Source organism: Rhipicephalus sanguineus, chromosome 2 (assembly GCF_013339695.2).
Source record: "Rhipicephalus sanguineus isolate Rsan-2018 chromosome 2, BIME_Rsan_1.4, whole genome shotgun sequence".
NCBI classification, from domain to species: Eukaryota; Metazoa; Arthropoda; class Arachnida; order Ixodida; family Ixodidae; genus Rhipicephalus; species Rhipicephalus sanguineus.
The window spans coordinates 28,123,235-28,137,917 of NC_051177.1; the positions used below are offsets into that span (position 1 = coordinate 28,123,235).

The 14,683-nt window shown below is 49.7% G+C and overlaps 1 protein-coding gene across 8 annotated transcripts in view; it reads right to left on the reverse strand.

Annotated features, from left to right (window-relative positions):
* LOC119382611 (uncharacterized) overlaps window positions 1-14,683 on the reverse strand; it is a 138,934-nt gene that overhangs the window by 74,892 nt on the left and 49,359 nt on the right. For 3 of the 8 annotated variants that reach the window (XM_049412265.1, XM_049412266.1, XM_037650389.1), the window contains exons 6-7: window positions 6,074-6,160; window positions 4,756-4,978 (exon numbers count right to left, since the gene is read on the reverse strand). The exons of 1 other annotated variant lie outside the window; for it this stretch is intronic. In XM_049412265.1, the coding sequence (XP_049268222.1) occupies window positions 4,756-4,978; window positions 6,074-6,160 (310 nt within the window). The remainder of the gene's footprint in view (window positions 1-4,755; window positions 4,979-6,073; window positions 6,161-14,683) is intronic. 4 more of the 8 variants (XM_049412267.1, XM_037650390.1, XM_049412268.1 and 1 more) reach the window with 2 other exon arrangements.

Sequence of the window (14,683 nt, forward strand, 5' to 3'; positions counted from 1 at the left end):
AGTGTTGTTTATTTATGAAAGCTAGCTTCCTCACACAAAGACTATGCTTGTGGAAAAGCCAGAGCTAAAGGGGCTCATGTAGAAAAACTTCACACTCGTAAACACGCACACGCCCGTACACACACACATCAGAACGCTCACGACCAACTGCTTATTCATTGTACGAACGCCCGCAATTACACGCTAAATGGCACATGCGCGATCAACATTGTCTAAGCCGCTTCTATTAAAAAATGAGGAAAAAAAAACCGAGACGTTTCGTCACAGCCTAGAACTAATGAAACATATCTAAGCAGTGAACCAAGATACCGATGGTTCACCTACATGGCGGCACTTATTATATTTTTTCTATCAAAATGATTATAACGCCTCACGCGCTTTTCTTTTTTCACTTTCGGATATACAACCCTTGTGAAACTCGTTGCAAAAGTCATCTCATGCAGCTCCACGCAACCGCGCTTTTTGCCATCGCAAATGCGTGGGCAAAATTTCCAGATTTTTCCCAGGTTGCCTAAAATAAGGCAGCCACACTCTGCGCCTGCCCACGACTTTCTTGAGAGCGCGGGAGAGCTTATGGACCTAAGTCACAACTTTCGGCTTAATCCTTGAAGGCATCTATACAGCAGCATCTCGGCAACGGCAGCCGTGACCGACACCGACGAAGGGAAGCTAGCAGCTACTAATACGCTAACCCGATTGAAGAGGCTAATATGAATTTTGTTTAAGCACGATTTTATCAGTGGAGATTCCATGCAAATAGTGCTGCTTTGACGTAGGAATTTGATGCAGTACTTAACTACTGCGGAGGACTAATGCGCACTGCAGGATTGAGGATAATCACCGAGGGGAATGTAGTACCTGCGCTAGCATCAAGAAAGATTTCACTTGAAATAGTTATAACCGGCCGTGTACCATATTGGAGTCCCCGCATCCGTGTACAGAAATGCGCCTTAACTTGAAGCCGCGATTTCACTTGGCCAAGTTTGGACAAAGTGACGCTTGACACTAACGTGCTCAAGGAGTTGCCTTCGTTTCCGTCGGCGATTTCGCAAGAGGCGTTACGCTGACGTCATACGTTTAAAACAAGCCGTGGCTTCGATTTAAGTCGCACTTCTGAATACGGGGTTTAGGTTAGCGTACGTATGAGCTCTACGCACGTAAAGATCTTGCGGCACTGAAGTTCGCAAACGCAGATGATTAGACAACGTCATCACGTCGGATATACTTTGAAACTACGCGCTTTCGTTGCGCATCTCGAGAACATCATGGTCTCCCCGTAAAGCTCTCGTAAGAGTCTACCGTTGCGTCCTACCGTTGCGTCCTACGGTTACATAAATAAGACCTCCATTTAGTCCCACAACATCACTTGCATGAAACAATGATCGCAACGACCGATGCGAGGCATTTTGCGGCTCGAAAATGTAATCGGCTGAGAAGAAAAAGAAGAAACGCATAAGTGACCGAGTGACTTCTTGTCACCAGGGCTGGGCAAAGATACATTGAAATTGTATCGCGATACGATACAAGATATTCAAGCAAGAAGTATTTGAGATACAGATACAAGACACTGCAACACGGATTGTATCCGATACGATACATTCCAATTGTATCTTAAGATACTTCGATACATTCGGAAATTTGTTGTTATATATCTATACAATGTAGCACTTAACGCCTATGTACTAGAATGTTCGCTTGAAAATTTATTAACTGGGACCAATTTCCTTTCATTAGAATGAAATACTTGTTAGTTTCTCAAACGTTTTGTACTTCTGGCTCAAGGTAATTAGTTTCATTCCGAAACAACTTACTGCTGTTGCTTTAGCTGCTTTACATGACAGCTCTTTCTCTATACACTTCGCCGACAGCGATTTTTGCTTGTCGCTTTAATAAGTGATGGGAGTCGCTGCTGCGCTTACCGACCAGCTAGGAGGTTGTCATCTAATAACAAGAGCTTCAGTAAGAAATCTCCGCACGATGGTGCAAATACCGCTGTGGAGTTCTACCTTGCTCGTAAACGTATCATGGTTTTCGCAATAACCTATAACCGGAGATGTGTACGTCGCCAAGAACATCTGCAGCAAAGAAACGTTTCAGACGTATTGTACATTTGCACAAAGCGCCGCAGGACACCGCCGCTATTCATGCTATTGCCACTTATAGCTCCGATTACCCGGTGATTAGCAACATTAAAATAATTTAGGGAAGCCTAAACAAGGAAAACAAATATATCTAAGTTAAATAGAAAAGCGGTTCTGTATCAAACACAGCGAAAAAGTATAGAAACACGAGACAGGCGGCACCCCCAACAATTAATAATAATTGTTCCGTTTTACGACCCAAAACTTCTACATGATTATGAGAGACGCGGTAATGTAGGGCTCCGGAAAGTTCGACTACCTGAGGTTCTAAGACCTAAATATAAGCACACGGGCATCTGGCATTTCCCACCACCGAAATGCGGCCGTCGCGACCTTCGTGTCAGCAGTGAAGCACCATAACCACTAGACCACCGTGGAGGGTAACCCTTAAGGAGTACTGACACCTTTTTTCGAAGGCGAGTTTACTCGGCCATACAAGTCTCCTGTATGCAGAGACGGCTCTGAGCAAGTGTGAAGCTCAGCAAATGCTGATAAGATCTTTTAATTTGATATTAAAATCACTTTTTCCATGGCGCACCTACTTACATCGACACTATAGCTTGACGCCAGGCGTCAAGCTAGTGTCTATGGTGACTTCACGCAGCATTCTGGCTAGTTGTGATGACGTTAGGTACCAAAACTTCCAAGATGGCGGAGCCAAGGTGCCGAGCGGCCGTGGGAACGTCACTATATATTGTACGAGCACGTGACGAGAAGCTCATACCATGTTGTGACGTCAGGGTAGAGTAGGAACCGAAACTAGCTTTTAAAAACATACTGTAATTACGCGCTTAGCACTACCTTTTCTAGGCTCTTGAGGGCCTGACCTTTCATTTGACGCAAAAAAACGACAACTGGAAATATTCGTGTCAGTACCTCTTTAATAGCTATGACAATTGAATTTAGTGCCTATAGAAAATAGCGTAAAACGGCTCGTTGGGACGTTCATAATAAAAACGGAGCATATGCTATAACTATGTTTCTCGAGTACCGTTTCTAACATATTCAAGATAGCTCCTAATAAATATATGTAGCAAATTGGGCTAGTTGGAACATACTCATGGCAGTCAGCGCAAACAAGTGAGCGCCTGTGTCGTGTACTTTGTGCTTCGTATCTTGTTTGCGCTGACCGTCATGGGCTCCTAATAATTTGCGTCGTTATAATGCAAACTCAATTTCGCTATGTTACTTAGTAAGCAGAATTTTTCTTACTGTATACTTCAGGCGCACCCGGATTATTACATTTTTTTTCTCAACATCGCCTTTATACAATATTAAATTCAAGTGGAATATAAATATCTAAACAGTAGCGGAAATGACGCAGATTGTTAAAGGTAAAAGTAAAGCAGAGAGCTTACCTTGGCAGCACGTTAAAGACATATTGCAGTAAGCAGAGCGACAAAAAAAAAAAAACAATATATAGACATGGGTAATGTATTGGATGGAAACGAAGAACAGCTATGAAAGAACTGCTAGCAATCAAATTATGATTTTAGAACTCTTTGAATAAAGGAAAAAGAGACGTACGCCAAGATAGAGTCTGTTAGGTGAATGGTTGCTCTGCTCGGTCCAGCATTGGTACAGGTGGCGCCAGGGCCATACCCAGGAATTTTTTTCGGGGATGTTTGTATGTAGAACGGCTAACTTTGGCAACTGGTGGTCGCTGTGAAGTATTTAAGTATTTTAATGCCACCCGAAAAGTTAAAGCATGAAAAAATTTCGGGGGGTGTCAGAACCCCCTCAACCCCCCCTTAGTTACGGCCTTGGGTGGCGCTATAGCTGTTAGAATATTCTTTGCACATAAGTCGATCTCATTGGATAAAAGTTAAACATTTATCCACGAGATCCTTCAAATTGACGATGTGTGAAAGCCACGAGACGCAAAGCGACCCCCCCCCCCTTCTTGAATTCTTCAGACTTCGTAACGAAGCACCACGCTGGAGAAACATCGATGGTGACTCTAAACCGGCATCAGAGTGTGTGCGAAAGACGCCGTACGCATTGGAGTACGTGACACAGGACAGTGGCTAAGTGCCAATCGTCATGACACTCACATAACTAAAAGGAAAAAAGAACTAGAAAACAAAAGGGTTAAAACTGGTCCTTAACGTTCGCGCGCTTGTTTGTCGAGACGACGCGGGCGCCACCACGTGACTGATCCACCAGTAGGGACGCTCAGAGCTCATCGTCTATCCTCGCCGGAAAGCTCTGGCGGAAAGATAAAATAATGTCACTGCCTTTTGTCTTATTCTGGTGTCTTAGTGGCAGCAGTATCAGCTTGAGAAGCGAAATTCCGCCAACATTTATTGTGTGGCACGGTGGTTGTGCGATCGCAGTATCTTGTATCTTAAGATGCACGATACATTCTTCAATGTATCGGAAATACAGATACTGATACACGTTTTGCGAGACGTATCGCGATACAGATACAAGATACCCAAAGAGTATCTAAGATAGTATCTAAGATACATATATCTTCGATACTGCCCAGCACTGCTTGTCACTATGACTGAAAACTTATGTCCTGTGCAACATGCGTGTTTTCCTAAACATGGCGCGAGACGTGACATATATGAGAGCGCGCGAGAGGCAGACAGGCAGCGAGTGGGTGTACCTGTGGCACCAGGTGCCGTTGCCAGCGCACCTTCATCAGCTGAGTAGGTGGTGTCTGCTGGTACGACGACTCGGCACGGCAGTACGGTGTCTTCACTGCGCGGCAAAGCTGTCTTGCGAGACAGCCAGCGCATGTACCACGAGCTGATGCGGCCGAAGGCTGATCGATTTGCGCTTTGGCCGCCGCCGCTGTCGCCCCTGTTCTGTGTCGTCACCATGGCCAACTGCGAAAATGTTGTGTCATACGACGTCATGACTCTTGCGACTACGCCGTGCGGATTCCAATTTACACGCTGACATAATCAAATACTAGTAGCGACCGTTTTGTGAAGTACGGCTCGACAGAAAGAAATAAACGCCAGAATAAGTGGCAGTGACTAATAAATCAAAAATATTAAAAAGTGTGTAAAGAAACGCATACACATACATCAAACACGACTTTCACCGAGATTAGCAAAATTTCTTACAAAGATTACAAGAATGAGCTCCGGCCGTCGCTAATCCCTACGGGATGTTTAATGACGATTCAGCCATGAAGCACATTAATTAGGGACAGTGCACGTGAATTTGTCTAACCTTTGTATGCGCTACAGCCATGCATGTAGCACAGTAATAAGGCGCAGTGCACGTGGTTTTACCTATTCTTCGTCCTCTCGGCTTCAGACGCTCTGTGTCTTCAAGAGTTTATCATCTTTAGCTATGTTCAAGGAATTCTCAATGACTTATGCACGTGCGCAGCAACTTATTGATTTTGTGCGCATAGAAAAATACACAATTTCTTCAAAATTTTACACGGATAAAAAAATCGCTAGAGTGACGCAGGATGCGCACCATTATTTGGCAGAATTTTTGAAGACGCTGAGCGCGGGAATGTTCACGGCGCTGTCTAAAATTGCGCAGAATTGTGTGGTTCCGTGGTTTAATTTTTGTAATTGTGAGTCTTTGATAACGCCTTAGAATGCACAGCATTTTTAGAAAATCACAATTAGCACTGTCCTCCTACTCACGGTGTCCTAGACAGATGCTTCTCGGATGAGTTGGTACATGGTGTACAGCTTGGCCGCAGCTTTTCACACGCTGAACATAACACGACGCATTATCATCATGAATATAGGGGAGTATGTGCGCTCGATTTTTTGATTGACTGGCACGGCACACTGATTTTATCGTAACACAGGAACATGACAAATCGCAATAAGGTATTGCAGTGCTAAAGCTTCTGCTACGTGCCTCTGAAATTAACAGCAGATTCGATCGTGCATCGAGTATACAAAGCTGTTGGTCAATAGCCCATACCATTGAGAACATACTCAACTTACTGACTCCTGTCGACTTCTCTGCTCCGAGGCGTGCCCTCTGACGACGTACTGCTGGTATTGGGACACCACGCACATTACGCAGTAGACCTGAAAAAAATAATAATAATAACAAGGAATCTTCTACACTAATAGCATATTGCAAACGTGGCAGAAGTTCAGGGGAAGATGGAAAAATCCTCGAACACGGGTTGTCGCTAGAGCCAACATTTCGACAAGTAGTTTTGTCGTCGTCGACGCAGAAACTGCCTTATTCAAGGAGTTTTCATTATATTATATATATATATATATATATATATATATATATATATATATATATATATATATATATATATATATATATATATATTGTCACGTGGTCGTGACGTCGATGAAGACAGCAGTCGGCATTTGCAGGATGAAACTGTTTATTTGGCCGAACTTGTGGCCGGAAAATGAGAACTAGAACTACAGCAATGCACGCTGTACAAATATAGCGGCGAACAGGGCGTCGTCCGTCGATCAACTGACAAGCGGTCAAGCGCGTCGGCTTTTATACAGGCGCTATGGAACTTTCCAGCAATATCGCTGGTGGCGGCGTTATCTCTCGACAAAGCTGGAACATTCGCGTGCGGCACGCAATCTTAACAAAGCGGTCTACTAAAATCGTGAAGCTTCTCGAACACTGCTTCACGGCCAGCGTCGAGCGTTGATAACCGTCCTTGCTTGTCAAACTCGAACACATCAAATAAAAGAAGAAGCGAGCGTGGCATTGCCCCCCTCTGAAAAAGCATCGTCCCGATGCTTGCAACAGAACATGCAAGGAAAAAACAAGTGCATACACAAATAAATTACAATAAAAAGGAAAAAGTAGAGTTCTCAGGTTCGCTAACGCGCAAAAAACGGCTTAAGGCGCACGACATGGACGACTTCAGGTCGTGCGCGGCGTCGCTGGGAGTTCGTAATGCCGTCCGGGACGACCTCGTAGTCAAGAGCGCCGTGACGTCGAAGCACCTTGTATGGGCCGAAGTATCGCCGAAGAAGTTTTTCACTGAGCCCACGTCGGCGTATCGGCGTCCAGACCCACACACTGTCACCGGGTTGGTACTCCATGTGGCGTCGTCGAAGATTATAGTGACGGCTGTCGACCCTCTGCTGGTTCTTGATGCGCAGGCGGGCGAGCTGTCGAGCTTCTTCGGCGCGTTGCAAATAGGCGGCAACGTCGAGATCGTCTTCGTCGGTGGCGGTTGGTAGCATTGCGTCGAGCGTCGTTGCCGGGCTCCTTCCGTAGACCAGCTTGTACGGCGTCATTTGCGTCGTTTCTTGCATGGCCGTGTTGTATGCGAAGGTCACATACGGAAGGATGGCATCCCACGTCTTGTGTTCGACGTCGACATACATGGCCAGCATGTCGGCGATGGTCTTGTTTAGCCGCTCGGTGAGGCCATTGGTCTGTGGGTGGTACGCTGTGGTCCGGCGGTGGCTTGTTTGGCTGTATCTCAGTATTGCCTGAGTTAGGTCAGCAGTAAACGCCGTACCTCTGTCGGTGATGAGGACCTCTGGGGCGCCATGACGCAGGAGGATGTTCTCAACGAAGAACTTTGCTACCTCGGCGGCACTGCCTCTGGGTAGGGCCCTTGTCTCGGCGTAGCGGGTGAGGTAGTCGGTAGCTACGACGATCCATTTGTTTCCGGTATTGGACGTCGGGAACGGCCCCAGTAAGTCCATCCCAATTTGCTGGAACGGCCATTGAGGTGGCTCGATAGGCTGCAGAAGTCCGGCTGGCCTAGTCGGCGGTGTCTTGCGTCGCTGACAGTCCCGGCAGGTCTTGACGTAGCGAGTTACGTCGGCGACAAGGCGCGGCCAGTAGTACTTTTCCTGTATTCTTGCGAGCGTGCGAGAAACACCCAGGTGTCCAGACGTCGGGTCGTCATGCAGAGCCTGGAGGACCTCTGGTCGCAGTGTCGAGGGCACTACGAGAAGGGAATCGGCCCGAAGCGGCGAGAAGTTCTTCTTAAGGAGAACACCGTTGCGCAAGAAAAACGACGTCAGTCCTCGCGTGAATGCCTTGGGAACAACGGTGGTCCTGCCCTCGAGGTATTCCACAAGGCCCCTGAGTTCTGGGTCCGCTCGCTGTCGTTCGGCGAAGTCTTCGGCACTTATGGTTCCCAAGAAGCAGTCATCCTCCATGTCGTCCTGCGGCGGTGGGTCGACGGGGGCGCGGGACAGGCAGTCAGCGTCGGAGTATTTTCTTCCGGACTTGTAAACGACGGTTATGTCAAATTCTTGAAGTCGTAGGCTCCACCGTGCGAGGCGACCTGAAGGGTCCTTCAAGTTAGCTAGCCAACACAAGGCGTGGTGGTCGCTCACAACTTTGAAGGGCCGGCCGTAGAGGTAGGGGCGAAACTTCGATGTAGCCCAGATGATGGCCAGGCACTCCTTTTCTGTTGTGGAGTAGTTGATTTCTGCCTTTGATAGCGACCGGCTAGCATAACTGATGACCCTTTCGAATCCGTCGGTCTTTTGCACAAGGACGGCGCCGAGTCCTACGCTGCTTGCGTCGGTGTGGATTTCCGTATCGGCGTATTCGTCGAAATGCGCAAGTATGGGAGGCGTCTGCAGGCGTCGTTTCAATTCTTGAAATGCTTGGACTTGCGACGTTTCCCACCTGAATTCGACGTCGGTCTTCGTGAGTTGCGTCAGTGGCTCGGCGATCCGTGAAAATTCCTTGACGAAACGTCTGTAATAGGCGCACAAGCCGAGAAAACGGCGTACGGCCTTCTTGTCGGTGGGCGTCGGGAAGTCAGCGATGGCAGCTGTTTTCCGCGGGTCCGGGCGAACACCATCCTTGCTGATCACGTGACCCAAGAACAAGAGCTCCTCGTACGCGAAGCGGCACTTTTCAGGCTTCAAGGTGAGTGCGGAGGTCTTGATAGCTTGAAGTACAACTTCAAGGCGCCGAAGGTGTTCGTCGAAGTTTGAGGAAAACACAACGACGTCGTCCAAGTACACGAGGCACGTCTGCCACTTCAAGCCGGCCAGTACTGTGTCCATAACCCGTTGAAAAGTCGCAGGTGCCGAGCAAAGACCAAAGGGCATGACCTTGAACTCGAACAGGCCGTCTGGTGTTATAAAAGCAGTCTTTTCTCGGTCTCTCTCGTCGACTTCTATTTGCCAGTAACCGGTCTTGAGGTCCATCGACGAAAAGTACTTTGCGTTGTGTAATCGATCCAGGGTGTCGTCCTTCTTCGTGACTTTGTTCAGGCGACGATAATCGACGCAAAAACGTAGAGTCCCATCCTTCTTCTTCACTAGCACCACCGGGATGCCCACGGACTCTTCGACGGCTGGATGATGTCGTCGCGTAGCATTTCGTCGACCTGTTTCTTCACGGCCTCGCGTTCTCGCGTCGAAACTCTGTACGGACTCTGACGGAGTGGTCTGGCGCTTTCCTCTGTTATGATGCGATGTTTTGCCACGGGAGTCTGCCTAATTCTTGACGACAACGAAAAGCAGTCCTTGTATTGCAAGAGCAGGGTTTTGAGCTGTTCTTGTTTGTGCTTCTGAAGGCTGGGATTGATGTCGAAAGCTGGTTGCGGCGCTTTATTCGTCGGAGTAGGCTCGGGAGAATCGGTGAGGCCGAAAGCATTGCTGGCTTCTACGATTTCTTCGATGTAGGCGACCGTCGTGCCTTTGCTCACGTGCTTGTACTCGTTGCTGAAATTCGTGAGCATAACTGTTGCTTTCCCTGCCCGCAGCTCTGCTACTCCTCTTGCGACGCAAATCTTGCGGTTAATCAAGTGGTGCTTGTCGCCTTCAACAACGCCTTCGAGGTCTGCTGATTTCTGAGTGCCGACGGAAATGATGACGCTGGAGCGAGGTGGAATGGTGACCTGGTCTTCCAGCACATTCAAGGCGTGCTTTCTTGGCGGAGTGTGCGGCGGTAGTGCCTTTTCCGTGGACAGTGTTATTGACTTAGACCTCAGGTCGATGATTGCACCATGAAGGCCTAAGAAGTCCATACCAAGGATGACATCTCTCGAGCAACGCGGCAGGATTACGAAGTTCGCGGGATAAATCCTGTTGTTATGGTGAGTCTCGCTGTGCAGATTCCCTCTGGCGTTACGAGGTGACCTCCAGCTGTCCGGATTTCGGGGCCTTCCCAGGCTGTCCTAACTTTCTTCAGCTTCGTGGCGAACGGTCCACTGATGACAGAATAGTCGGCTCCGGTGTCGACGAGGGCTGTGATGCTGTGGCCGTCGATAAGAACGTCGAGTGTTGTGTTGTTCGGTTTCGGTTTTGAGAATGCCTTGTAAGATGCCAGGGGGCGCCGCTCTGGTGTCGTTATTAGAGTTACTGTATATGCTACCTTTAGGTAGCAGAGTTGCGCCTCTGATAGAACTCGCCGCTCGCGCCACCATTCGCCCAGCGCGCTCACGTGCGCAAAAAGCATCCGTTTTAGGGAAAGCCAACTTCACGGCCGCGCGGGTGCTGGCGATCGCCGCGCCACCACCGTTGTATCAAGCCAAATCAAGCCGTCCGGCGAAGCGCAAGACGGTCCAGCTGAGTTCGGACTGTTTGTCGTTGTTGTGGTGGTGTCTTCTGCTGTCCGTTTTTGCGAACGTCTGCGCGGCGCAGCGCCCTGACTCAGCGTTGCGAAGTTGCGACAATGAGAGGATGCTGCGCTCCCCACTGCACGAACCGACAAGAGCACGGAAAGGCCTTCTTCTCGATTTCATGTGGCAAGTCTGTCTCCGTCGTCCGTCGCCGTCTCAAGTGGCTGCCGCGGATGAGACGTCAGAAGCCGGCGATAACGAACAGGATATATATCGCTTCTCTCTCACTGGTCAAAGGTTGACTAAAAATCGAACAGGACAAAACGGGACAAAACGGTAAAAATATGCGCGAGTGACTGTGTGAACGAGGCGATGTGTATGAATATGAACCTTACAGGTCTATCAAAACAGCATGATTCATTCCGACCACTGTGCGGGATAAAAGTTGGAAGCATGACCGAGTGTTTATTATATGCCACATCTACCTAGACGTACGCGAAGTTCTCGTTAGCTTGCGCTATTTGTAAAACACAGTGATAATTTTAGCACTTGTTTTCTCGAGCTATTCACTTAATCTTTTGAAGTGCTGCATCAAAAACTACGTGAAACGAATAATTAGGCTGAATATAATTGGTCCAGAATCGTGACCGTCGCACTTTCTCTAACTGCCATTTAAAACAAAAATATTACGATAGTGTTCCATCTCCACCTGTTCCATCTCAAATTATTGTTTCTTTGAGCTTTCCATTCTTTTTTTTTCTTCGAATCGAAAGTCATTGCGCCAGCGGCGCGTTATGAACGAACGAGAAGGTGCACGGAGCCGCTGGGCCGAGAGGACAGCAGCAACAACAGCAGCCGCGTCGGCTCCTACATTCCAGAGAGGCGGCTTTCCTGCTTAGCGTGGATGCCACGGCGGGCAAGATGGCGGACCTATGCGCAACTCTGCTACCTAAAGGTAGCATATACAGTAACTCTAGTCGTTATTCTACAGGCGCACTTGTAAATAAAGAGAGTGTGTGAGCAGTACTCGTTGTGAGCGGACGTGCTTCTTTTCTTCGGCGCTTCGCGCCAACCCGCGTGTTCGGGGCTGGACGGCGTCCCCGTCGGCCGCGTTCGTCGAGCCGGTCGTCTTCGTCTGCTTCCCTCGTCGGGACCACCAGCCGCCGACACAGCAATGGCGACGAGGTGAAGTACGAATAGTTTCCTTCGTATTCCTTTTTGCCGGTCCGCCTCAATGATTCCATTCTGCTGCGACGCCGCGACGCTACTTCGGCGTTTCCCGCCATCGCTTCTTTGTTCTCCGTAGCGGCCGCCGCGTCGCGTCTCTTCTGCCTTTTCCCAGTCGAGCGGCTCCGCGTCTATTCGTTAACACTGCGGACTTTCTTTTCGCGTTGGTGTTTCTCCTTCGTTCTCGTTTTCTTCTTTTCTTCGTTTCGTGTAGAGTTTTTCTCTTGTGATGGCGTCTCCCATACCTCCACCGCTTTTTCTTTCCACGCCCGGCGATCCGCCGATCCCTTGGGCTGATTGGAAGCTCATTTTCGAAGCCTACGTGGATGCCATCGGGAAGGACGCCGCCAAGCCCGAGCGTCGGAAAGCCCTCTTAATCAACGCATTAGGCTACGCCGGTCTAAAACTCTACCAGACGTTGAGTTCCGCCAACGCGTCAGAGACGCCTGCGTCGGCTGACGTATTCCAAGCCGCACTTGCATTGTTCGATGACCACTTTAAAGACGCGTCCTGTGATTATGTCGCGCGCCTCCGCTTCCAAGAGCGTCGTCAGCTCCCCGGTGAGCCCGTGGTAGACTTCATAGCTAGTCTCCGGTCGCTAGCCGCGTCTTGCGGGTTCGGCGCGCTTGAAAATGACATGATCAGGCAGCAGCTCTTTATTGGCGTCGCGTCGCAAAATGTCCGTTGCCGACTCCTCCAGAAAGGATCGTCTATCACTCTTTCCGAAGCCCTCTCGATTGTGCGAGAGGATGAACTTGTCCGTGTGCAGTTGGAGCAATTCGCTCCGCACTCAGTGCAGCAACTTTCTGCTGCGGGGGGCCAGGGCGCCGGTCCTTTGTTTCACGGGACGCGCCAACATGGCGGCCCTTCTTCTTCGTCTCGGCGCGGCGGTCAACATGGCCGCCCGCCTGCACAGTCCTTTCGTGGCGGTCAACATGGCGGCCCCTCAGCGTCGCGGGGTCGAGGAAGCCGTCAACATGGCGACTCCATGCCGCCGAATTCTTTTCCGGATCAACACCGAGCTTTGGGCTCGCGTGCTCAATTTTCTTCGCATAATTCAACCGCACACTGCTTTCGTTGCGGATCGGCACGGCATTTAGCCAACTTTGCGCAGTGTCCGGCGAGAAACCGCACTTGTCGTGCGTGCGGAAAAATTGGACATTTTCAGTCCGTATGCAATTCCCGTCCAGTAAATCCTTCTGAACCAGGTTCTTCATCTGCTCCTTCGAGCACGGCTCAGACCAATACGGTCACTGTTTTAAATGTGGATGGTGTCCACACTTCTTCAGAGCCACGTGTTACAGCTTCAGTGGGCAATGTGCCCTTGTCTTTTCTGGTGGACACAGGCGCTTCAGTCTCGTTAATCAACGCCGATGACTTTCAGCATTCATTTCCGCACATTCATTTGGCACGCTCATCTACTATCCTGCACTCATATTCAAAGGGAATCATTCGCCACTTCGGCCAATTCACGGCCAACGTCACGTACGCAGGAGTGCAGGCTCCGATAATATTCTTTGTAACACCATGTGGCCGATCTCTTCTTGGCCTTGATGCCATTCGGTTGTTCGGCATCACCATCTGCGGTGATACACTACAGTGCTATTCTTCTAAATCCCAGAAAACTTTTCCGGTACCAAAGGGGACGATGCCTGCTTTACTGACCTCGGCTCCAACGCAGTCTGCTTCGTCGATTGTGTCGACCGTTCGTGCATCGCCGACTTGTCCCACGGCTTCTGCGTCGTCCACTGCGTCACCGCCTACGGCTTCGGAGACATCTTCTTCGTCGATGCCGGATCGACCTGTGAATGTGTGTGCTTCGCCTCGTGCGGTGTGCCCTGTGCGTGTGCCTGTGCTTCAGTGTACTTCCGATGTGCATCCGCCGGCCGTGCCTGTCGCTGTGCGGGCGCCCTTGCTTCCGTCCACTTCGCCGATGCGTCCGCCAGCCAGGGCTGCCCCACCGGTACCTCGACATTCAGCCTGTGGAACGCTTCCTTCGCCAGGTGGGGAGGACTTGCCAAGCGCGTGTGACCAGGGTGCACAGTCATCTGCTTCTACGCCTCAGAGGCGCCGCTCTAAGCGGAAACGTCGGAAGCCTCGACGTTATGAGGACTATGTACAATAGTTAGTCATAACAAGTTCTTTTCTCTTATACTCCTGCCTCATTACGTGCCGTGGACTTACTCTGTGTGCATTACTGATGCATTGTTTCTCTGTGTAGTGTGTGCAGTGTTCTGTGCAATATTTCGTAAATAACTGAACTGAATTGTCTTACGCATTTTTCAAATGTGTATCTTATGATTTTCCGTGTGATTTCAGTTTTTCATGCTTTCTTCACTTTTCAGTTTTTCACTTTTCTTTCGAGGAGGGGATGGTTGTTGTGTTGTTTCGGTTTCGGTTTTGAGAATGCCTTGTAAGATGCCAGGGGGCGCCGCTCTGGTGTCGTTATTCTACAGGCGCACTTGTAAATAAAGAGAGTGTGTGAGCAGTACTCGTTGTGAGCGGACGTGCTTCTTTTCTTCGGCGCTTCGCGCCAACCCGCGTGTTCGGGGCTGGACGGCGTCCCCGTCGGCCGCGTTCGTCGAGCCGGTCGTCTTCGTCTGCTTCCCTCGTCGGGACCACCAGCCGCCGACACAGCATCGAGGTCGCTAGTTCGTCGTCTTGCGTTGCAGTTAGGCCGCGGCGTCGGGACACGGCTACGTCGGTTTGTACCGCTCCTTCCACGTTGCGTCGTCGGGTCTACATCGATCCGCGAGGTTTCTTCGTCAGGGCTCTGTCTGGTTCGCGTCGTGTCCTGAAGGTTTCGTCGTGGCGTCGTCGTCCGCGGCGGAGGATCTTCGGTATTTCGTCG